This window comes from Eptatretus burgeri, chromosome 17 (assembly GCF_056783735.1).
Source record: "Eptatretus burgeri isolate ZD-2024b chromosome 17, Ebu_testis_v1, whole genome shotgun sequence".
Lineage (NCBI taxonomy): Eukaryota > Metazoa > Chordata > Myxini > Myxiniformes > Myxinidae > Eptatretus > Eptatretus burgeri.
In genome coordinates, this window is record NC_140977.1 from 37,725,044 (window position 1) to 37,749,547 (window position 24,504).

Genomic DNA, 24,504 nt, shown 5'->3' on the forward strand with positions numbered 1-24,504 from the left:
TTAGCAGCTGTAAATATCATGAGTGTGTCTGCCTCTTCCTGCGAGTGTTCCATGATGTCTGAATCATCTGCACCTCTGCCGTCTTTACTCTTGACACCCTCACGTGTGACAGTGATCACATTGGTGGATTCAAACATGATGATGACCGTTTTCCAGGTATATTGTCAATTGATCTTTGGTTTTAGTGCTGCTGAAGAATACGTGCATATCTTGATGGCTGTGCAATCATCAACTTTGTAGTCCATGATGTGAGACGATTTGCCACCTGTCCTACGACTTCGGGTTGTTGCTTTGAGTGAATTTTTGACAGAGTAATTGTCAAAAAAACACACACACGGATTCATACGTCAATCCTTTGCGGCCAATGGCTTGGACAAAGTAAGATGCTAAGTCATTACAGTTCTTTATGGCAGCTTTGAATACTGTCTTCTCATTGACGACAGCCATACCATCAATAACTCGAGCAGCTTTATCTGGCACATTTGAAGGCAATGGATCATCCATTTCTGAGTCACTATCTGTATCCATCTGATGAATGAGCTCACGAGCCAGTTGTGACTTGTCTGTGCATGGATGCAGTAGACCTCCAGCTTGCATGAGTACTTTGTTCGTTGTTGAAAGTTCATACATACCAACTACCTCTTTCAGGTCAACATCATGTGAAGGTCGTGATATGACAAGAAGGCGAGCCAACATCGATGCAGATTTCTTCGTCACAATTTCTTGTTACCTCCACCACCGAAGGTGAAGGAGGTTATGTTTTCACCTCTTTCTATCTGTTTGTCTGTGTACAGGATATCTCAAAAAGTTTTGTCCAGATCCGGATTAAATTTTGTGGATAGGTTGGGTGTGTAACAAGGACGAACTGATTAGATTTTGGTGAAGATCCAGATCTGGATCAGACTACTACATTTTTTTAATGTGATTCTTCACCATTGAGTGATAGGGCCAAAAAGGATATATAGTACGATATCTCAAAAAGTTGTGCACGGATTCGGATGAAACTTGGTGGATATGTTGTCTCTGTGACAAGGAAGAATTGATTTAATTTTGGTGAAGATCCGGATCTGGATCCAGATCCAATTATGATAATTTTTTTAAGTGATTCTTCACCATTGAGTGATAGGGCCAAAAATAATATTTAGTACGATATCTCAATAAGTTGTGCACGGATTCGGATGAAACTTGGTGGACAGGTTTGGTGTGTTACCACCTCGAATTGATTCGATTTTGGTGAAGGTCCGGATCTGGATCCAGATCCAGATATGATAATTTTTTAAGTGATTCTTCAACATTGAGTGATAGGGCCAAAAATGATATATAGTACGATATCTCAAAAAGTTGTGCACGGATTTGGATGAAACATGGTGGACAGGTTTGGTGTGTGACCACGACGAATTGATTCGATTTTGGTGAAGGTCCGGATCTGGATCCAGATCCAGATATGATAATTTTTTGAGTGATTCTTCAACATTGAGTGATAGGGCCAAAAAGGATATATAGTACGATATCTCAAAAAGTTGTGCATGGATTCGGATGAAACTTGGTGGACAGGTTTGGTGTGTGACCATGACGAATTGATTCGATTTTGGTGAAGGTCCAGATCCAGATATGACTACTAGAATTTTTTAAGTGATTCTTCACCCTTGAGAGATATATATAGGGCTTTAAAACTATATATAGAACGATATCTCAAAAATATATTGTGCTAGATATGTTCTCGTGGATCAGGCATAACAGGGTGGCGGTATGCACTCTAGTGAGTGCACTTCTAGTTGTCCATGTTTTGATCTTATGTCCTTTTCAGCTAATGTCCACATTTGTACTTTGACCTTCTTCATTTTGTCCCATAGATTTCCGTGTCCTTTTACTCTGTCATGAACAAACTTTTCATATGCTTCCTTCCCTCTAGCTTCTGCATTCAGGATATTCTCAGTGATGTCCTGAGGAATTACCATGTTGTTTGTAATATTGATCAGTTTATCTCTCATTTTATTCGCCAACACATCCACATCCGATTATTTGGGATGATGACATCGTTGAGGCGCTGAATATTCCTTTCTTGTTGATCCAATTTTGACTGGCTGAAATCAGAATGATGGGATCTTTCTGACACGCTGACAGAGCATCTGAAGGAGCTATCAGTTCAGCATAGTTGATGCACCACTGTTCATTTGCAAAGGTCTCTACAATGTGAACAAATCTTTTGCCAACATTATGACTTCGGCAGACATGAAGTTGATCCTTGACAAATCTTTATCCCTGGCAAAAAAAGCATTCAGTTCTCTTAAACGATGATTTCTGAGATCTGGTGAACAGCTCCTCTGCAGAAATTGTTTCAGCAGGTGGTCCATGCCCTGACTTTGCTGGCCGTCCTTTCCTTTTCCAAAGCAGTCCAGTATCTTCATTGGTGAGAGCCCTTATATGATGCTCTTCTGATCGTTTGATGCTCAATGCACTTGTACAGTGAGTGTAACACACTTTGTACCACAAGATGATATTATCCTTCAGGTTTGTTAGAGAGGTGCCCTGAAGCCGATCCTTGATAACCACGAACTCATTCTCACCATATCCTGCTCCTTGGTTTACAACATTTAGCAATTTATTAATGCTGTCATCCTTTGGCTTGGCAATCACGTTCTCTAGGCTCACACCTTGGCAGATGATACAGCATGAATAGTTCATTTCCAGTCTAGCTCGTTTGGTGTTTGTACCTGCTTTCTCGGCATGCATAATCTGGAAAAAAAGAAGACAACATGTATTCTCTTGGTTTTATATGGTGAAATGAGAAATTACATGCAGGTACATAAAGCACTGATACAAATACAAAATTAAATAACCTGTTCAACATGGAATACAACAATATATAATAAAATACCAGTAGGTTGTTCATAGGTTTTTGTGCCCATCTATCAATATATTACTAAAACTCTCATCTTGTATATATCTATGTATGTATGTATGTATGTATGTATGTATGTATGTATGTATGTATGTATGTTCCCGAAATAGAGCCAAAACAGGACAGGAAAGCGCAAAAAGTTTTGGCCCACCTTACTCACCATTCGCCTGCGGTGTGCAGTATCAAGTTTCGTTAAAATCGGGCAACGAAAAAATTATTAAAAAATCAATTCCCGATTCAGTCCAGTACTCTTCGGGAGAATTTGATGAATGCAAGCAACCTCAGCGGTATAGTTTGTTGGAGCTGTCTATTTTTTTTCTTTCTTAAAATTATTTTATTATGAACTGCTGTCACACCAGGAACCCAACGGGTTCACTCACAGGTCGTCTATCTTTATCATAAAATCAATCCTTCCGATGTATTTATCAGCTAAACATACGGAGATAAACTTTATCCAATCTGAAATGCCCTCAGAAAAAATTTCAATCCAGTTCTAAATTGAAAACCTGAGTGCAAGAAGTACTTCAGCCACAAAATAACACTTTTGAGATATTGAGGATCAAAGTTTTCAAAACGTGCTGCAGATACTTTTTTTTAAGGTGGCATACTATGGAGCCTGTTGCTGGTTCCAGGGGCTATACAGAGCAGACAAACCCTTTTTTATGGAAAAATAATCCTTTATTACGAAGAAAATGAGAAAATTAGTTTTGGACTTAAGTACTTTTTGTGGCTAAGTACCTGGACTTAGGTACTTTTTGAGACAAAAAGGCTCGACTTGGCTATTTTTAACACACAAATCCCTTTATTGCTCATTTTTGATTGCCAAAGAGTCATTTTTGCTATGTCTCCTTGCCTTTCGTGGTTTAATTTTATGCAGAAATACTCAGTTAACTACAATATTACCCAGTTAAGTCCAAAATTACAGTTAAATCAGAAATTAATCTCCTAAATAAAAGAAAACCTAACTTTGATGCCAGTCGTCTTTCACATCACAAGTCCCTCATTCAGCAAAGTCCTCCTGCTCAGAAAGTTTGCAATATTACAACAAAGTCAACTCTTAAGAGTATAAAAATACCATGGCCACCTTTATGAGGGCTCAAAAGCTGATGACGAATGTTGTGCCTTTTTCAGTACCAGCAAAGTATAATGCATAGAAACGACATACCTGATGCTTTGGCATCCTTCATTCTCTTTCTCGCCTAGTCTCCAGGGTTTCTTTTACGTTTTTTGCCCCTGTTATGGTTATCCTCAGGGATATCAGGGTTATCCTCATTCACACCATGCTGTCCAGCATCCATGGTCACCATTTTCATAGCTTGTCACGTGACACATACTAGCATTTTGATTGGATAGTCATGGACTTAGGAACTTCTTTCTCAAACATTATGGACTTGGGTATTTCTTGCAGTACATTTTAGTGAATTCTACAATGACCATATACCAATATACAGGACTTGAGTACTTATTTTCGGAATTTTTTTGGTATCAAATGATGCTCTGGCCATTATAGATTATAGTACTGATGCCAGCTCATTTTTTTTTCAAAAATGTGACTTAAGTACTTCTTGCACCCAGGTCTTCAATTGATAAATTTATTATACAGGTAAAATTCACACGAATTTTAGTCCAATTTTAAAATGGCTGCCATACCATGAAGATGGCCTAGGAAAAAAAAATGTCAATTTTTCCTCAAATTATAGGCCCAGAACAATAAAATAAACCACATTTGCAAAAATCTGGATGAAATGTTGACGCCAGTCATATTTGTGACAACCAAACAGACGAATTGTTTGACAAGTGAAAGGACAAAATAATTAGTCCTCCGCAACGCAGTCTTAATTGTATAATATTATAATTCATACTTAATTACAAAATGCTCCATTGGAAAATGGAGTAAATACAGAGTATTATGAGCAAGAGGCAAGATGGGCTGAATAGCCTCCACCTGTGGTTAGATTTCCTTGTATTAGAGTATTCAGGTGAAAGGCTACGACCATTGAACCTTGTCATTTTAGATATAATTCCATAGGCATAATATATGATATAATTCACAGATAGATATAATTCCAGCAATCTCTATATGTCTGTATGTCTGTCTGTCTGTCTGTCTGTCTGTCTGTGACCGCTGTTTCTCGACGACCACTGGTCCGATTTAATTGAAACTTGCCAGGTATATTGCTGGGGACCTGTGTATGTGCCTTTTCAAGGTTTGATATTAATCGGACAAGTGGTTCCCAAGTTATGGCCATTTATTTATCAAACCAATGACAGGACAAGGTGCTTTGACGTCACAATTCTCTTTTTTCTCTTTTTCTTTTTCTTTTGCACGCACAGCCACGCACGTACGGGCCCGCACTTGTTTTTAAAAATAATAAAATTGTAATTTACAACAATGTCCTCGAAGATAGATATATGCACGAATTTTGCAATCATTATACTTTAAAAAATAATATCAACACAGCGCTGCAGTTTCAGCTTTGTTAATCGTCCGGTATATGTCGTCCATGGCACACAGTTAGTTACAGAGCTATCGGTTTTTGGTTATAACCTGTTAGTTTTGGGTCATGTTTTCATTAATACATTATGTAGTACATTTTGTAGACGTGAATAAGCAATTACAAACGAAAAACTAGAACGGAATAGCTGTATTTTTTTATTTTTCCTCAGACGCAGGAAGAGTAATCTCGATCATTCGTCCACACGCCCTTAGTGAGCCGTGAGGAGCGCGGTGAGCATTTCACGTTGTGGTAAATGGTTTCAAACAAATATTCTAATTTTTCTGGAGCTTTTCATTTTGCAGTTCTTGTCTTTCGTTGATAAGTTTCTTTCCGTGTGAGTCGTTCATTCCGTTCCGATATCGATTCGTGCGCAAATAACCTTTCACCTACATGCTGTATTCTTAAAATATAATAGTTACGGGACTGAGTCGGTTGTTTTCTTTAACCTATTGATGGTCTTGTTTGGGTATGTTGGTTGAGGTGTTAAACTTTTGGTCGGCCTTGTGTCCTTGACACTTGTACGTGTCTTGTAGTTGTATCTGAACGTGTCTCTCTCTTTGGTATACGGGACTTGTTGGCGTGTCTACCGGCTTGCTTCAATGATGCTCGCACTTGATCTCTGGTACTCGTTGGAATATTGTTGTGGGGCCGGGTTTCGGTGGCGAGCACGACCGCTAGAGGGAGCAGTGGAGTCGGCTCCACGGAACACACCGGAATTTAGGTCGTGACCCTCGGATAAGTCCGAAAGGCACCGGTCCCTTACAGGACCGTGAATCGCCAATAATTCGACCGCGTGGGGTAGAGTTAATTGCCAACTTCAATATACATAAGTACCCACGCGGCAAAGCTTACCGGGGAATTCACACCCTCGACGGGCCTCGAGCGCGACGAGCTGTTACCGTGCTCGAACCGTGTGTAACCCGAGCGGATGGTTACCGAGGCCTGTCGGTCCAAATTTACTGCTTCGCTATTTCCCAACACGCACCGTGCTTAGCCAATGAAAGAAACATAGAAACGAGCTGGAACATTGAACAAAAAGGGATATTTATTTATAACAATAATCGGGGAGGGGAACACAGAGCAGAGTTATCACGAATGAAGAAAGGTATCAAATATACAAGCAATTCCTTAAACAATTCTACTTGGAGACAGGGCCCACGTACACACAGACACGCACGCACAATTACCCCAGGAGGAGATGGCCATCAAGGTCTTTATTGCCCCTTCAGCTCAGAGGGAAGACGAGCTGAGGGAAGAGAACGTGCTGGCTACCTGGCCGTGTTCGTGTGGCTGGACGACCGCACCTTCCCCGAGCACCAGTCGCCAAAGAATGGACCAGTGCAGACGAGGCGAGACAAGGTGATCTCCCATGATGAGATGGTCGACCGCTTGTAGTAATGCACCAGACGAGACCCTCAGATGCGCGGGATGCAGTCAGCCGCAGACCCAGACAGAAGAGCGCTCGAGCAGACGGGACCCACTCATCAATCAATTCCGTCGCTTTTTCGGGGCGGGTCCGCTCCCCCGTTGCCTGCTCTCATTGCGTGGACAGCGTGTCACAGCTCCGCCTTCTTGCAAAGTACCGCCCCGGCTCTGGTCCGCGCGTCACCCATTGGGCGGAAAATGACGTATACCCTTATTTGGCACGCAGCTAGAGCGAAGTGCTCCGTGACCATATTTGGTGCGAAATCCACACCGCCTGGGGCATGGAATTCCGCACACACCCGCATGCCTGCGAGCTCGCGGAGCGTGGACAATGCAGCGAGCAGAGTGGTGGTGTTGTCGTCGTCGTTGGTGATGTAAAAATCCTAACTATAAAATAATTCACAGCACACGTACAATTAATCACCCATTAAACATAGGACGGGACCCTACCTAGAAACACATACTTATCGATATAACTGTTCTATAAGGACCTGAATGTTGAGTGCTTATGGCTGCCAGATTCGTAACAAGATGTCTGAACGGTGACAGAATGTCTCTGCCTTTGATCGAGTCAAGTGATGTGTTTTGGGGGCTTGTTGATTAATACACACACACACAATTATGGCAAGAAAAACCTATTTAAGAATGCACCAAACTTGGAAGCTATGATCAACACGTGGTAGAAGGTGCAAGAGCAGTTTTTGGCCCCGTGCCCTCGGGGCAGGGTCAAAAGGTCAAATACCAAAAAATGTAATTATGGACACATTTTTAAACTTTTTTTTTTTAATGATACTTTATATATTCAATCAACATTGGGGGGCACGTGAAATGAATCATGATATTTTGGATTTGACACCTGGTTTATGCCCTAGGGGGTGGGGACTTTGTGTCAGAGAGGTCAAAACAGGGTGGGGGGGGGGATTTAGCTCAAAATTTGATATTTGGTCATTAAAAAAAAAGGTCCTTGTGGAACTTTTTGCCATCTTTCAACTTTGCTTGAGGTGGGAATTAAATTGTGGGGGTTTGCCATGGCATGCCATCGACTTGGCTCGAGTTTGTTTTGTATCTTGCTCCACTCAGCCTCCCCCGCATCCTGCATCAACAAAACTTAGAAATCTCCTTCAAATCAAGGTCCTTTAATATTGTGCAAATGGTGAGGCTTATCTTGAGGATGATTTAGGTAAAGTGTAGGGTTCACAAACTTCAGAACTTCAGAACATCAGATTGGGCAACTGGACAACCAATGTAACATTTGAATAAAAGAGTTTGACTGCATAGATGTTTGAAAATAATAAAATGAATGAGCGATTTGAGTGTTGTTTCACCGATGCTTTTTATTTGGAGACACAGACCAATTGGCGGATATTTTGGTTCGGATAAATAGATTGATGCACAATTGCTGGGTCAATGCTGTTCTCCATTTCTTTGCCAGTTGATGTGATTATTATCTGCAGTTGCTGTTTGTTTCAGTGACGAGAACTCGCAATGGCGTCCTTTTTGCTGGGATCGTTGCGGAGCATTGCTGCAACTCCATCGGCGTTTTGTACCGGTCGGTTTTGGCAACACACCGATGACTGCTTGCTTAGCTGGTTGTATGAAGATGTGTGAAGAATTGTACAATTGTACGAAGATGTCTACGTTGTATACATATCCGATATAACGCTTTGAAATTGTCCCTCAAGCTGGTTACCTGATTAATTACCTTAATCATTACCTGGTCAAGCTAGATTTAATATATCGTTGATAGTGTGAAAGTAATTATCGAATGGGTAACTTACTCGCAGGTTGAATAGAAACCTGATGTTGGCTTAGCGGTTAGGGTGGTGGCTTGGGATCCTCGGGTCCTGAGTTCAAGCCCTGTTTCCCGCTGAATTAACACCAGAGGGTTGACTCAGTCTGTCATCCTTCCAAGGTCGGTGATATTACCAGTGTAGCAACCAAAAGGCTGCTCACGAAGGGAAGGGGTATTAGTCCGGCAGATAAGTGAAATATTTGGGGGAATTGTGCCTTTGATGATACAAGCATGAACTTTGGCACACTGTTAGATCATGCCCGAAGGAAGATATTTAGCTATAGGGCCATTGCAGAATTGTCCTGTGGCCAAAATGGTGGCCATTTTACAAAATGGTCATCACTGGTTGTTATTTTACCAGTTTCTCAGGTTCTCGACCAGCTAGGATATTGATTCTGGTGGCTAATCATACATTTTCAAGGATGAGTAATGCAGTGGTACTATTTATAACATGCTAGCAACTACCAAACTACATATATCTAGCATTCAGGGAATTAAATGATAGTAAAACCATCAAAAATTAGCGGAGCTATGCACATTTTCCGGAATTTCAGAATCAGCGCACGAGTTGTGTGCTGACCTCATTATGTTTCTGTGTATTCATATATTTTGCTGCATAATCACACAGAACATCATCATAACATCACAATGATAACACTGGGCTGCATTTGAAATATATATTTTTTAGAGGTCTATGTTTTCTCAACGGTTCCTATGTTTTTTGCATGCTGAATTCAGAAATGTATCTAATTTCGCTCAATCAGGTTAAGTTTTTGTTAGGTCAATGCTGTTGACGGGCATTGTCAATGCTGTTAGGTCAATGCTGTTAATACAATATTACGGGCGCTGTTAGGGCTCATCCTAGCTTACAGCCTAGCTCATCAGGTTAACAGTGCCCGACCACAGACTGGAACAAATGTGTTCTGTGTCAGGAAGACACAGATGAGATGCTGACATGTCCATATAATGTGGCACAGATGGGGCAGGATAGAGGAACATAGCTGAGCATCTTGTCGCATTCGACAAGATCAGTTGCCTGCCAAGAACACTAAAACTGTCACAACTGGATGAGGGTCAGGGCATCGAATTAGCATTCCTGGTTCACAAAGCCAAATGGCATGACTCCTGCAGACTGCAGTATAACAAAACAAAAATTCAGAGGGCTGAAAAGAGGAAAACGCACCACGATGATGACCCAGAAACCCACAAGTTCACCCGTCAGAGCATTGAACTTGAAATTCATTCAACAGAGACATGCTTCTTCTGTGGCAAATCTGCAGCAAGAGATGCTTTGCGTAATGCATCAACATCGAACTTGACATATGTGTGAGGCAGTGTGCCCTCAAACTACAGGACAAACACCTCCTATCCAAACTCAGTGTTGGAGATCTCATTGCCCAAGAGGCTAAGTACCATGCTCAGTGTCTTGCCTCTCTGTACAATAAAGTGAGGGACACAAAGGCACAATAATCTAATGTAGACACTGTTAACCATGGAATTGCATTTGCTAGACTTGTCGCCTATATTGAGGAATAGAAGTGCGTATGGACAATATGGTTGCACCAGTGTTCAAGCTAACAGACTTGGTGAATCTGTACAGTACCAGGCTGGAACAACTGGGGACACACGTGACGGGGCGTGTACACTCCACTAAACTCAAGCACAGAATACTGGGTTACTTCCCAGACATGGACGCTCACAAGCAAGGTCCTGATGTGGAGCTTGTGTGCAATGAGGATGTTGGTGCTGCATTAGGGAAAGCATGTGAGCACAATGCTAACAATGATGCAGTTCATCTAGCCAGAGCTTTGATCATCTAGCCTTTGACAACGTCACTACAGCCTTCTGTGCCTTGGCTGCCTCCCCAGACACCATAGACAACTGGATGGAGTCTCTGGCGAGATTCGTGGTATTTCTCTATGACCGCACTAGCAGCCTGGAATCAGTCAATCAGGTGCGCAATCAGCTGTTCACCCATAAAGGTAGAGACATTGAAGGACTCCCTCCAACACAAGCAGCACTGATTCAGCACACAAAGAGGGCTGCCTACCAAGCTGGTCACTGCTGGGGGCAGATGATGGTTGCAGTCCCGGAACTCCCATCCCCAGGTGACTGGGGGTGAAGAAGGACACAGGTGGATGGGAAGTTCACTGGACCACACTGCCAGAAGCGGCCCAGGCCTGTCGAGAACTCGTACGCTGTGGATGCAAAAATGGGTGCAGAGGACAGTGCAAATGTGTCAAGGCAGCACTTCAGTGCACTGCACTTTGCCACTGTGGTGGACTGTGATCTCGAAACTAACATTACATTTCATTGAAAACCTGTAATATTACCATGGAAGGTCTGTCGTAGACTTGCCCTCACCACTAACATGTCAAACAACAATGGGACATGCACTATTGATTTGCAAGATACAGCATAATCTCATGAACTGCGTGCTCGTATAAATAAACTACCAAATATTATAAAGGAAACATTGCGAAGACTGCATTGTACTCTCATGAATATGTCAGTTTCAAAACATGTACATGTATAACTCCACCAATATTAAATGCATTTATTATTTTACTATTATTTATTTCCCTGAAAGCTAGATATATGTAGTTAGATTAGTTATAGCATGTTTTAAATGGTACCACTGCATTCCTCATCCTTGAAAATGTACGATTAGTCACCAGAATCAATATCCTAGGTAGTCTAGAACCTGAGCTACTGGTAAAATAGCAACCGGTGGTGCCCATTTTGGAAAATGGCCGCCATTTTGGCCACAGGACACAGGACAATTCTGCGATGGCCCTATAGCTAAATATCTTCCTGAGGGCATGCTCCAACAGTGTGCCAAAGCTCATGCTTGTATCATCAAAGGCACAATCCATTCCCATATTTGTCGGACTATATTGACGGATTGATTAAATCTGGTATTGGTGTGGCACAGGCATGATGGGCTGAATGGCCTCCTCCTGTGCCTTAATTACCTTCGCATTCTGCGAAAGGTTATGTTTTGGTCGGCGTGTATTTATTTATTTATTTATTTATTTGTAATCTTGTGATTCGTATAACTCAAAAAGTATTAAACCGAATTGCATGAAATTTGGTGGGATGATTGGTTATTAGCCAGGAAGCATTCGATTACATTTTGGGATCGTTCGGGTCAAAGGTCAAGGTCACGAAAAGGTCAAAATCGTCTTTTTACGATAACACGGTCAATTTTTATTCAATTTGCATGCAACTAACGCCAAAATGTTCAGAATTCAACGCCTCATCTTGTGATATGCAATATGACACAATGACGCCCATACTCTTGTTACCGGTTAGGGGTCAAAGGTCAGGGGGGTCACGACCTTGAAAAATATGCAGTTTTTGTCATAACGCGGTCAATTCTTGTCCGCTTTCCATGAACCCAGCACCAAAATGTTCAGAATTTAATGCCCAATCTTGTGACACAATGACGTCATAATACATGTCACCGGTTGGGGTAAAATGTTCGGGGGGGGGGGTCACGCCCTTGAAAAATATGCGGTTTTCGGCATAACTCAGTCAATTCTTATTCGATTTGCATGAAACCAGCATCAAACGAGATTACCTTTTCTTGTTGAAACGTTGTATTCACCGAGCTTGCGAGTGAAGACTCGCCAAAACGACGTGAGTTGATTGTTGTTTAGTCCGTAGCCCCCGAAAGTCAGGGGGGGGTCATGACATTATAGATATGTGGTTTGTGTCATAAGACCATTCATATGAAACCAGTTCCCCACACTCATACCAAGAACAAAAAAAGTAGTGGCGGCGAAGGTATGCGCTCTATGAGTGCCCGTTCTAGTTCCTTATAAATACAAGTAAACATAAAAGAAGTTTCAGAAACCTGAGAATTGTATTTAACTATTATCATCCATTTCATCTTGCATTGTCGTATGTAAACAATGCTTTAATCCAAAGGCAGGGCTGGCAGCATAGCCTGGAGGTATGCACACTCGCCTCTAACCTGTCTAGCCTGGGTTTGAGTCCCAACCCAGCTATAAACTGTCATCCCGGTGTTTCACCGACAGGGTGATTCATCAATGTGTGTGCCGTCCCCTGGATTTACGTTGAACTGGGCGTCCCGTCTTCCGGCATTAGTTGGTGGATGTTAAAGATCCCACGGTGTCCTTTGCGAAGAATAGGCGAGCTATCACCGGCACTGTGATACAAATTCCTGCCCGAACCGACAGAATTCCTATAGGTCACATTCGGGGTTTATTATATATCGGCCTACCCCTCAATCTTGGATTGAATAACTCCCCAGGTTATCCCTGATCAGTGGTGTATGAAAAATCTTTGCTTTGGTGCTTCCTTTCAGGCCAAAGTGTCGTTATCATTATGCAAGTTCAAATCTGTTTTGGGGTCCCATGCAAATGATGTATGCACGTGGGAGGGAAGTTTAAAATGTTCCCATTTTTGCATACTTGACGATCGGTCAACTTCCTTTAAAAGAAAAAATACTCTCAAATTATTGCTGATATGTCTGATTGATGTATTTCTCTTTCACAGCTGCATCACGTTCCTTTTCCGTTTCCTGCAATCTGAACAGTGCAGGTACGTTGTCCACGTGGTCATTTCGTTTCTCCTTCTGTCTTTGTATTATTTTCCATTATTGTGACTTTTATCACTCCCTCCTCCTCCCTCCTCCCTCCCTCTCTTTGCATTCATGTTCTCTCTCTCTCTCTCTCTCTCTCTCTCTCTCTCTCTGTCTGTCTGTCTGTCTGTCTGTCTGTCTGTCTGTCTGTCTGTCTGTCTGTCTGTCTGTCTGTCTTTTTTAAATTAAACTCTAAAGATATCTTTGTTATAGGCTTCAGTAGTACCACTAATTTTTCCCGAAAGCTACATCGGCTATATTTTACGAGTGTAAAACCAGGCCGTGCGTTGTCTTGCTAACTGATGTCATTGCTTCGGTGCACTTTTGTGGCATATTAATTTATAAATCCGATTAAGAAAAAAAAACAAAAAAAACATTTGTTTGTTGCATTACGGGTGCAATACCCAAGGAGTTTCCTTCCGTGAGATTCATTGTAATCTCCTCAGGTCATCGTGCTGAGCATGATGATGGCTTTCTCAACATTTTGAGCATGAACAAATCGGCAATTTTGTGATCTCTCCCGGTATGTGATTGCTCCCTGTGATCTTTAACCTCCGCCATCTTCTAAGATGGATGGAGGTTACTGTTTTCACCCCTTTCTGTTTGTTTGTTTGTTTGTTTGTGAACAGTATTATGGAAAAAGTCCTCGACGGATTTCGACGAAACTTGGTGGGGGGGGGGGTAGGTATGGTCCAAGGATCATGCCATTAAATTTTGGACTTGGTCCCCCCCCCCCAAAAAAAAAATTGTTAGAGAAATTTTTTTTTTTGCATTTCTACATGTTTTAAGTGATTTCCAACCCCCTCCCCCAAAAATAGAGAAATTTTTTTTTTTTTTTTGCATTTCTACATGTTTTAAGTGATTTCCAACCCTCCCCAAAAAAATTGTGACCCCCCCCAAAAAAATTGTTAGAGAAATTTTTTTTTTTTTTTGCATTCATGTTTTGTGATTTCCAACCCCCCCGAAAATTGTTAGAGAAATTTTTTTTTTTGCATTTCTTCGTTTTAAGTGATTTCCAACCCCCCCCAAAAAAAATTGTTCCAGAAAAATTTTTTTTTTTTTGGCATTTCTACATTTTAAGTGATTTCCAACCCCCCCCCCAAAAAAACATTGTTAGAGAAAAAAATTTTTTTTTTGCATTTCTACATGTTTTAAGTGTTTTCCGACCCCCGCCCCCAAAAAAAATTGTTAGAGAAAAAAAAACATTTTTTGCAACTTTTTTTTTCAACAAAATTTCGATTTTTTTTTATTTTTATTTATTTATTTTTTTTATTTTTTGCATTTCAACATGTTTTAAGTGATTTCCAACCCCCCCCCCCCCAAAAAAAAAATGTTGGAGAAAAGAACTATAACTCTGTCAGCACTGTTGACATCATATTTAATGAATAAGATACAAGGTTCACTTGAGTGACCCAGCAGTATTGGCGGCGGAGGTTTTGCACTCTCCTGAGTGCTCCCCCTCTAGTTTCCTATGTTTTTGCATTTCAAGACCGGCGATTAAGAAGGGATCACATCCTTTAAACAACAACAACAACCGAGCTGCACGTCCAAGCAGGAAAGAAACCCTGCATCCAGGGGAGAACGAGCGAACCACACCCCCGGAGTAGATGATTGGGCATGACGTCAAAGAGATGAGAAGGGAGTGAGAACCACAGTCAGAGAGTCTCGTGTTGGGTGACAAGAAGGCAGTCGAGATGAAGGTTTTAACCAACTGGTCATATTTGTCATGTCTATTACGGACGGCCCGTGGAGGAAGGGACAAGTACATAGCCCACAAGCAGACCAATATGAAGAAGATCATGCCCAGCACCCCATTCTCTCCGTCCTCCCCCACTCCGTGGATTGAAATGATGAGGCCATTGAAGGTCCCAATAGCATTTTTGGTTGGCATATAGAATGGGCTATTTAAGACTCTTCTTCTTCTTTCAAATCCAGCACAAGGCTGCGGGGTCGCATCATTGGCTAAGGGCACCGCTGACCTGCTGATGCAATGCCCCTCTAGGTTAGAGCAGGAATTTGGAATTTGCTGAGGATGCCAGCGATAATTTGCCGACTCTTCGTGAAGGACACCGTGAGATCTTTAACATTCGCCAACTAATGCCTGCAGACGGAATACCTAATTTAACGTTCATCCGAGGGATGGCACATACACTGATGAATCACCCTGCCTGTGAAACAACAGGATGACAATTTATAGCTGGGTCAGGATTCAAACCCAGTGGAGAAAGCTTAGAGGGCAGAGGTGAGTTAGTATACCTCCATGTCATCCTGCCAGCCCTATTTAATACGCTGACCATAAACGGTTGAAGTGCTTATCCATCAACACCCCCAGGGTGGATTGCTCCGATGTCATGATCTCTGGCATCAGTTTTACTGTCTGATTCAGAAAGCATAATCAATAACTGTAAGCTATCCAATTTATTTTTTGTCATAATTGGTCAACAAAAATCCCTCAATGCAACATTCACCCCATGACTTGTGGATGGACAGTTTTTTTTTTTCCCCTTCTTTGCACCAAGTGTCTCAATTCATAGCAGTTTGTTGGCATTGTGACTAAGAGGGCACTTTTTAAAAATCCTTGGTTCCATAATAATATAATACCACCATTCCTTTCGTGCCATAAAGGGGCATAGTGCTGCCGAGGCAGTTTTGTTGGCAAGGAGTACAGGCCTGGACGGGTCGCCACTCCAACACAGGTTACCCCGAATGGTTATTACCCCAGTACACTGGTTCTCATTTCGCTGAAATCGGAAGGATGACGGGCTGAGTGAACCTCACCTGGTGTTAATGCAACGACCGACAGGGGCTTGAACTCAGGAACATTAAGTCCCAAGCCAGCCACTTTAACCGCTAAACCAACACCAGGCTTCCTTGGTTCCATCCAGTATGCAAATAGCAATTCAAAAAGCATAATTGTATTTGAACAGCTTGCAAGCTTGAATTAATTTTTCTTTTCTTAAAGTTTGGGAACTTGGAAGTTTCCTCTTAGAAGCTGACATGGATGAGACTTTTAAAACTTAGTCCGTCCCGTATTGGGCAAGCCAATGTTGCCAAGAAATGTCCATCGCTTTGCCACATATCGTATGTTTTCTGACACCACTCCCATTCGATCCAGATCTTGTTTTACTGAGTGACGTGGTCTTCCTCTGCATTTTTTTCTCATTTGTCGGTATCCATAACAGCGTTTTGTTTTGGAATTTTTGAACGTTCCATTCTGAGCATGTGTTCCAGTCCAGTGGAGATGGCATTCACATATCGTAACACTGATTGGTTTGGTGTTTGTTCCTTGCTACACTTCATTGTTCCTTATTCTATCCTGAGGGGTTTTATAGTTCAATGCAACATTCCTTGGATTAGATACTGCCTTGAACGCAAATATCTTGTTATCTCAAAGAGTATGCCCGCTCATTGAGCCGCTCATTCGTCACCTGGTAATTGTACTAAGACTGTCAAACTGCCATTAATTATAAAATCCGTGACTCCTTGTGCACATTTAGCTCTGACAAAGAAGAAAACTCTGATGAAACCTGATGTGAAGAACATCGTACTCGTGGATGGGGTTCGCACCCCATTCCTGATGTCTGGAACCACGTATGTGCTTTGAGACCCGTTGCTAGCCTCTTGAATTTGGAATCCAGCCTTGGATTGCTTTCATTCTGCGTCGTTTTGTGTACTTGCAGGTATGCCGACCTCATGCCTCATGATTTGGGAAGGGCAGCACTGCAGTGAGTCCTTTAGCCATGAAAGCACAGCATTTTATGATCTTCCTTTTGTTCGAAAAACTACCGGAATATTTAGCTTTTTGTGATGTCGGTTTCTAACGGTGCCAGATTAACTTGAAGGGGAAAATGTATTAAATATTATTGTACCTTTCCCCCAGTTGATTGGACCTTAATACGTGTGTGTGTGTGTGTGTGTCCGTGTGCGTGTGTCCGTGTGCGTGTGTCCGTGTGCGTGTGTCCGTGTGCGTGTGCGTGTGACTTTGTGTGTGTGTCGATGGGTAAAACTCTTCTGTATTTTACGGAAATGGGGATTTTTGTAACGACGCATACAGAGGTTTCCATGTTCTCGTTGTCAGAAAAGCATGCCACAATTATATGGAATTGAGGTGCAATTCTGATATGCTGATTCGTTTCTTTCCCCATTTCATCTGGATATGGGGTGCAATGCTTATGCATTATGATCACGATTATTTGAATTACTCCCATGGTAGTTGTTTTTTTTAATGAGGTATTTTTTTGGAAGTGAACTGAGTACAAAAGCTTGCAAGTGCATCACCGTGACCAGATGTCCGCCAGGCAGGAGAATGTCTGTCCGTAAACATGGAAATAGTGTCCATTGTTGGATTTTTTTTCCCCACCGCCGTTTCCTCCTGTGTGAACTTCACGGAAAATACCGAAGTGCCATCTTTACATTGTAGGAAGTCAAGACTATTCCGCTGCAAACAAATTCAAAACCTGATGATGTCTGTTGGTCACGATGAAGTTTGTAACCACATCGATGCGAGACCAATAAATCTTCGCAAGGAGCTTTGCAGGAGGCATTTGGCCCATCATGCCTGTGCTACACCACCACCCCCACCACCACCCCCACCACCACCATATTAAATAAATCCATCAGGCTCTCAATTCAGTTCCACTGGGTGGGGGGGGGAGGAGGAGGAGTGGGAATGAGTAAAGTGTGGTAGGCACAGGGAGTCGAGTGGTATAAAATCAGGATTTAAAATTCATTTGTTTTTGATGACTTGAAACTTTCTCTTGTACATGTGGGATGGTGTGCATTTACTGACCCCTGAAAACGCAAGTGGGTATCGTGAATGCTCTGGTTTTTCACCATGAACAAGGGTGATTCTTGTGAAGTAAGGAGTCGTTTTCCTCATTACGTTCCTTGTTTTTTTTCAATAGTTCTGCAGTTTCGTCCGTGTGTGCGACAGTCTGTGTGTGTCCGTCCTTGATCCCTCAACTACGAGTTAGAACTTCCCTATTTACAGCTTGATTTGGACTGAAAGTTCAGCATTCTCATTTTGTGAACCCCCTTCCGCAGCTATTGTCTTATGTGATCATGTTTTGCTTATCTGTTCTTTCAGGGGCCTTCTGTCTCGGACTGGCATTTCCCATGATGCCGTTGACCACATTGTGTTGGGTACGGTCATCCAGGAGGTGAAAACCAGCAACGTGGCCAGAGAGGTCAGTTTGGGTGTATGACTATCCTCTGGGCATGATAAAATGCTCAGAGCCCCTTACATACTGGAAGAAGGGTGAAAGTGCCAATATCTGGGAACCTTTGCCTCGAATGCAACTTTAACACAAATGACCAATGCTTTGTAGTCGGCTCTGACCAGCATGTGGCATCACAAAATTGCTTTACTGTCTTGAGAAGATGTCACCCCCCGGACCCCAATGCCCAAACAAAAATGATGATGTAAGAGATGGAAATCCATCACCGTTTACATCACCATACTATACCCATAAATATTTTGGTTTTCCACTATTTTGAGGTTTATCTTGTTGCATGTGTGCATGGCGATGCATTGATGTGTGTGCTGTCCATTGGTGGAGGATCCAACTGCCAGCACTAGTTGTTGGAATATGTTAAATATCCCACGGTGTGTCTTGCCAAGAGTTGACTTGCTGTTTCTGGCACTTTAAACAAATTGCTGGGCTTCTTTCAGTCAGAATACCAGGTGTGTCCAGCCAGTTCGTGAAAGGCTTACACCCATAATGTTTCCTGGCCAATCACCCCAAGAAGGTAAAAATAATTGTGGCCGTTAAAAGTAGCACATTGCAGTAGTAAGTAGGAGCTTGTACCATGTGTGCAGTTACTTTCAATTTTTGTTAATTAATTTTTTGGTGTTGATGTTGCGAGAGCTTATCGGTATACAGGATGCATTGTCTGTCCCCACCCTCAATATTCATTGGATAAGTACGAGGAAAGTGCAGTGTCTGAGAAGTTAAAACAGGATGCGATTTACATGGAGTGAGCAGGGAGAGGCACAAAAGTTGCCCGTGTGTGCATGCGCTCGTGTTTGTGTTTTTGCATTACCAGTCAGCTTTGGGTGCTGGATTTTCAGACAAGACTCCGGCTCACACAGTCACGATGGCGTGCATATCGTCAAATCAGGCCATGACCACAGGTAGGGCATAACCCACCATTTTTAACTCTACCAACTACATGTGGGTTTATAAGGGGGCTTGTATGTTATCAATGCAAAAAAGACCAAACTTTTAGTTACTCTGCCCCCCCCCCTCTCATTGATTCATTCTTTTTTGTGTCCCCAAAGCAGATCTTCGTTTATATGTTTTTCAAAGCTGTTAAAGTGGATGGTAGAAAAAGGAAGCACACTGGCTTAGTTGTTCCATAATTGCCATTATTTTGATGCTTATCCACCAATTGTTGAACACAAAAGTACCAAATCGCACTCCTGCCATGCAGCTGTGGGGCTTATTGCTGCGGGACAGTGTGAAGCGGTGGTCGCTGGAGGCATCGAGTTCATGTCCGACGTACCCATCAGGCATAGCCGTGCCATGCGTCGCACCATGCTCTCTCTGAACCGCGCCAAAACCCTGCGCCAGCGCCTTGGTCTGTTGGCCTCACTGCGTCCAGGTCACCTTGCCCCCGAGGTGAACATCGCTTTTCATTGCATTTGAAACCTATCATTCATTCATTTATCGGTTCTTCCGTTTTCCGCAAGCTTGTGTTATGCGAAGGTGGGTTTGTCCTCAGTAGTGACGTGGCCGCACTTTGTCGAAACATCGCAGCTTCCGGCCGTGGCTGAATTTTCTACGTCGGAGACGATGGGCCACTCCGCGGACCGACTGGCTGCGGCGTTCGGCATCACAAGGCGAGCCCAGGACGAGTACGCGATGCGCTCTCACAGCCTCGCAAGCAAGGCACAGGAAGCCGGGCTTCTTTCTGACGTCATGGCTATCAACGTTCCCAGTACGTCCATGGCTGTAACTAAACTCCCAAAAAGGCTGAAAATATTTGGGTTTTCTCTCAATGGGAGAACGTCCATCACTGTTCTCAATTTGCTCTTTAATGTATGCACATGTTCTCTGATCCCTTTTAACATTTCCTTAAATCATGTACAATGATTACCAATATGTTATGTTTTGAAGGGGGATTTGTTGACCCCGATCACATCATGTGAATTACTATCCTATTGTTGAAAGGTTACCAGCAATTGAAGATTACTTGTGGGGGTCATTTATGTTTTGAATAACCAAGTTATTGTTTCGCTATCCTCCTTCCAAATGCTTAAGTGTAGGACACTCGAAGAGATCAATGTGCTTTCATATAAATTGCATGGGCATTGATAGACGATGTTTTGTCTTCATGGTGGCGAGTCCGAAACTGCACTGTCAAAGGCGGTCTGCAAATTTTTTTCACAGCACTTTTGTTCTTACTCCCCTAATTGGAACAGTCGCCGTGCAACTAATTTCGGTGAGTTCTGGCTGGTGTGCATTTTAATTTGCCCCTAGCCTTGCCAATCACATTACTGAGATGGAAAGTCATAGATAGCTTGCACTTGCAGTGTGACAGACTGCACCCTTCGGTTGGTGAAAGGGCCTCTAAATCATTGACTCAAGGTGGCACAATCTATCTCAACATGGGATGGCTTCACAAATGCACGTGCAACTCCATCTGATAGACTGGGATGTGGCTCCAGTCCCTGACCAGGTCAAATATGATGTGGCAACCAGGCACCCAACCTCTTCCTGAGGGGAGATTAGGTTCACTGCTGCTTTTTCTGCAGCTCAGTGAATATGAAATGAATCCGTTGGAGTTGGGTGTGTCCACCTGTTTTATGGGCCAACAGGATGTAGCTCAAAGGTAACGAGCTGTCTAGTTTGGATTTTTATGACCGATCCGACTCTAAACTGTCAACCTGCTGCAGATACGATCTCGCATCAACGAGTTTGCAGGGTTGTTAACCTGGTCGGCTGATCTGCTAGAATCCAATAGGTTGAAATCCCACGACGTGAAACATCCCACTGTGTGTTTTGAAAAGACCAAGCCACTGTGTCACTGATGCCATGGTCAACTTCCATGCCCCAGTCCTGAAGTGCAGGACTGCCACATTGATCGGCGGCATCACAGCACCTCATTAATGATGCAACCAGTGTGCTGAATTCATTATTTAATCCTTGTATAATATGCATTCCTGATCCCTGTTCAGTGAGCACTTGTAATGCTGTGCTCCCAACTTCCAGTCTCTCATTTTGTGAATTTTCCCATTGTCCCAATGCTGTCCTGCACATGATACATGTACAAGCTTTTCGTTCATGAGTCTCGCTATAAAAATACAAAGTGAACAGATGAAGCCAGTGGGATTTCAATGTGACTTGAGAGTTTGTCGTGCACCACTCATAACTTATCTGTGGCTGTGGTTGTGGCAGAGAAAGGTGTGGTTACCAAGGACAATGGGATCCGGCCTAGCAGCATCGAACAGATGGAAAAACTGAAGCCGGCCTTCATCAAGCCTCATGGGACAATCACTGCTGCCAACGCATCATTTCTGGTGCTTGCATGGCTCTTGTCAAACATGGAGCTTTACTTGTAACATGTTATTAGTTATTACCCATTCACAGCATTGCATCTACAAGTTAATCATCAGGAGTGTCTTCATAAAGTGAATTGTAAACGTTTAATTAATTAAGTTCCGGAAGTTCAATCATTTTTGCTGTCTTGCTCCTCGGCAGACCGATGGGGCCTCCGCTGTCCTTGTCATGTCTGAGGAGAAGGCGCTCTCCATGGGCTTCACCCCAAAGGCCTACCTCCGGTACAACTTGCAGCAAAACGAATGCGTTCTTGCTCTCAGTTCCATCAGCTCCTCAAAACCTTTGACCCAATGAGGCTGCTCGACCCAATGTCACAAGAGTACAGCATGGTGTACAGCATGGTCATTTGTACAGCATGGTGTTTATATTTATGTTGTAATGTTGTTTGCTCATTTTTATTGGTGGTGATTCTTGGTCTTTCAGGGACTTTGTTTATGTTTCCCAAGACCCCAAGGACCAGCTCCTCCTTGGGTGAGTGATGCCTGAATTTGAATGATACAATTGCGGTGATGATTGTACCATATTTGTTAATTGGTGTAATGTAATCATGAATGGTGTTTGTACCAGGAGTCTTCTGGTTGCAATTAGGGCTCCTAAAAACTTGGGAAAGACAGTCTATATTATATAAGACAATATCGTTCATTCAACTGGCCGTGAGTCTGTGATTTTAATATTTGGGTGCTCCAAATGCCTATTTCACTCCTTGCTATGTGGTTTGCACCATTTGTAGGTCTTGGTCTGGGGGCTACTCAACCTTGCTATCGATGTTAGAGATGTATCATTTGGCTGTTACCAAGATCTTCAGATGTGCTACCATTCTACCAACTACCTTGAGATGCTGGTTTATTTAGGCAGGCAGAATTTTCCACCTCGTTGTAGGTAACCTTGACAAATACAACTTGTCTTGCAACCTATCACCGCCTCCGACCTCCACCCCCCCCCCCATCCCAGGCCGACATATGCCATCCCAAAAGTGCTGGAAAAGGCAGGACTCAGCCTCAATGACATCGACGCATTTGAACTCCATGAAGCTTTTGCTGTATGGCATCACACTCCACTCCTCTTCTCTCTCCCCCCCCCCCCCATACCCCCATACATCCCTTGACCACTCTATCATTCACTTGCACTTTCCAGCACTGCCACTCCTACGCACACGCACACGCACACGCACACGCACACGCACACACACACATTCCTCTCTCTTTCCACCTGTCTGTTTTGCTGTGCGTTTGAGTTGATGGCTGTCAGTTTTTCCTTTTAACCAGTCTGAGAGTTTACAATTAAACTAAAAATTATAGACATAACGTGCAGAGGAGATCTGCACCACTTCCTGTTGTGTTCTGGCAAATATCCTCATCTCTGCATTCCATCTTTTTACATCCACTACCAAAGGTTATGGTTTCACCCGTCTGCTTGTTTTTCTGTGAGCAGGAAATCTCAAAAAGTTATAGACTGATACAGACAAAACTTGGTGAACAAGTTGAGTGATGAGGACAAATTGATTTGATTTTGGAGGTCTGGATCCAGATCTGGCCTATCGGTGGGATACAAAATGTAAACTGTTCAGCCTGGTTGAGGTATGCGCTCTACCGAGTGCCATTCCAGTTCTATGTTTGTTCATTGTTCCTGTACTATTTGGGGAATGATAATCGTTGACTATGTTGACCTGTTTGGTGTTCCCAATTGAGCACTGAATTTGTGATGCTGGGATGCTCGGTGCAAATCCCATATCCTGTTTGATGATTTCCTTGTTATCTCCGCCACCAAAGGTGGACGGAGGTTATGTTTCCACCCCTCTTTGTCTGTTTGTCTCGGTGAGAAGGATATATCAAAAAGTTCTGGACATATTAGGATGAAACCTGGTGGACATGTTGGGTGTGTGATGACAAATTGATTCAATTTTAGTGAAGATCTGGATCTGAGTGTTTTTTATATTGCAAGTGATTCTTCACCATTGAGAGATAGGGCCAAAACATTATATAAGCAGGCTATTTTAAAAAGCTGTGGATGAATTTTGACAAATCTTGGTGAATGAGCTGGGTATGTGACAAGAACAAGCTGATTAGATTTTGGTTAAGGGCCAGGTGTAGGTCCGGCCTATCAGTGGGATACAAGATATAAACTATTCAGCCTGGTGGATGTATGTGCTCTACCGGGTGCCGTTCTAGTTTTGCATGCAAGAAGCTTCTCCACACCAGGCTGAGAAGTTTCCATTTTTATGCCTCTGCTGACGAAGTCGTCAGAGGCATTGTGTTTTTGGGTTGTACGTACGTCCTTCCGTACGTATGTCTGTCCATGTTACTTTTCTGTTTTCTCTGCAACGGCTTATCCGACTGACACATTTTCATCAGAGGTGCGACTACTCATGTACAATGTTTTAATAACAATTATGACGTCATAGGTTATGTGGTGTGGCAGCCATGTTGGAAAAAAGTAAAAACTCTGGACCGCTATCTCTGAAACCGCTCCATGGAAAAAATTGAAACTTGGCACATAGCACGTACTCCTCATGGGAAACAAATGTGATTTTTTTTTTCTTTATTGTTGTGATGTCATCATTGCATAGATCGAATACTTTATCCGGTCAGTATGAAATTTTTTTGAGGGTCATCTTGGGCTAAATTGTGTAGGGGGGAAAAATTGATGACTTCATTGGTCACTTGCTTCAGCAGCCACATTGTTTTTATCATGAAACTTTCAAAAATCTTATTCGAAAT

General features: G+C 42.7%; 1 protein-coding gene across 4 annotated transcripts in view; it reads left to right on the forward strand.

Annotated features, from left to right (window-relative positions):
* Positions 1-548: 548 nt before the first annotated feature.
* The window catches only part of HADHB (hydroxyacyl-CoA dehydrogenase trifunctional multienzyme complex subunit beta), a 35,146-nt gene continuing 11,190 nt past the window's right edge, over positions 549-24,504 (forward strand). The window contains exons 1-13 of one of the 4 annotated variants that reach the window (XM_085862666.1): positions 549-744; positions 8,296-8,374; positions 13,142-13,186; positions 16,724-16,817; positions 16,907-16,951; positions 18,313-18,412; positions 19,272-19,359; positions 19,659-19,846; positions 19,985-20,165; positions 21,626-21,747; positions 21,929-22,008; positions 22,211-22,258; positions 22,739-22,826. In XM_085862666.1, the coding sequence (XP_085718792.1) occupies positions 8,311-8,374; positions 13,142-13,186; positions 16,724-16,817; positions 16,907-16,951; positions 18,313-18,412; positions 19,272-19,359; positions 19,659-19,846; positions 19,985-20,165; positions 21,626-21,747; positions 21,929-22,008; positions 22,211-22,258; positions 22,739-22,826 (1,143 nt within the window). In that variant the 5' untranslated portion in view covers positions 549-744; positions 8,296-8,310. Of the gene's footprint in view, positions 745-5,497; positions 5,650-8,295; positions 8,375-13,141; positions 13,187-16,723; positions 16,818-16,906; positions 16,952-18,312; positions 18,413-19,271; positions 19,360-19,658; positions 19,847-19,984; positions 20,166-21,625; positions 21,748-21,928; positions 22,009-22,210; positions 22,259-22,738; positions 22,827-24,504 lie in introns of those variants that run through there. The other 3 variants (XR_015052972.1, XM_085862664.1, XM_085862665.1) reach the window with 3 other exon arrangements.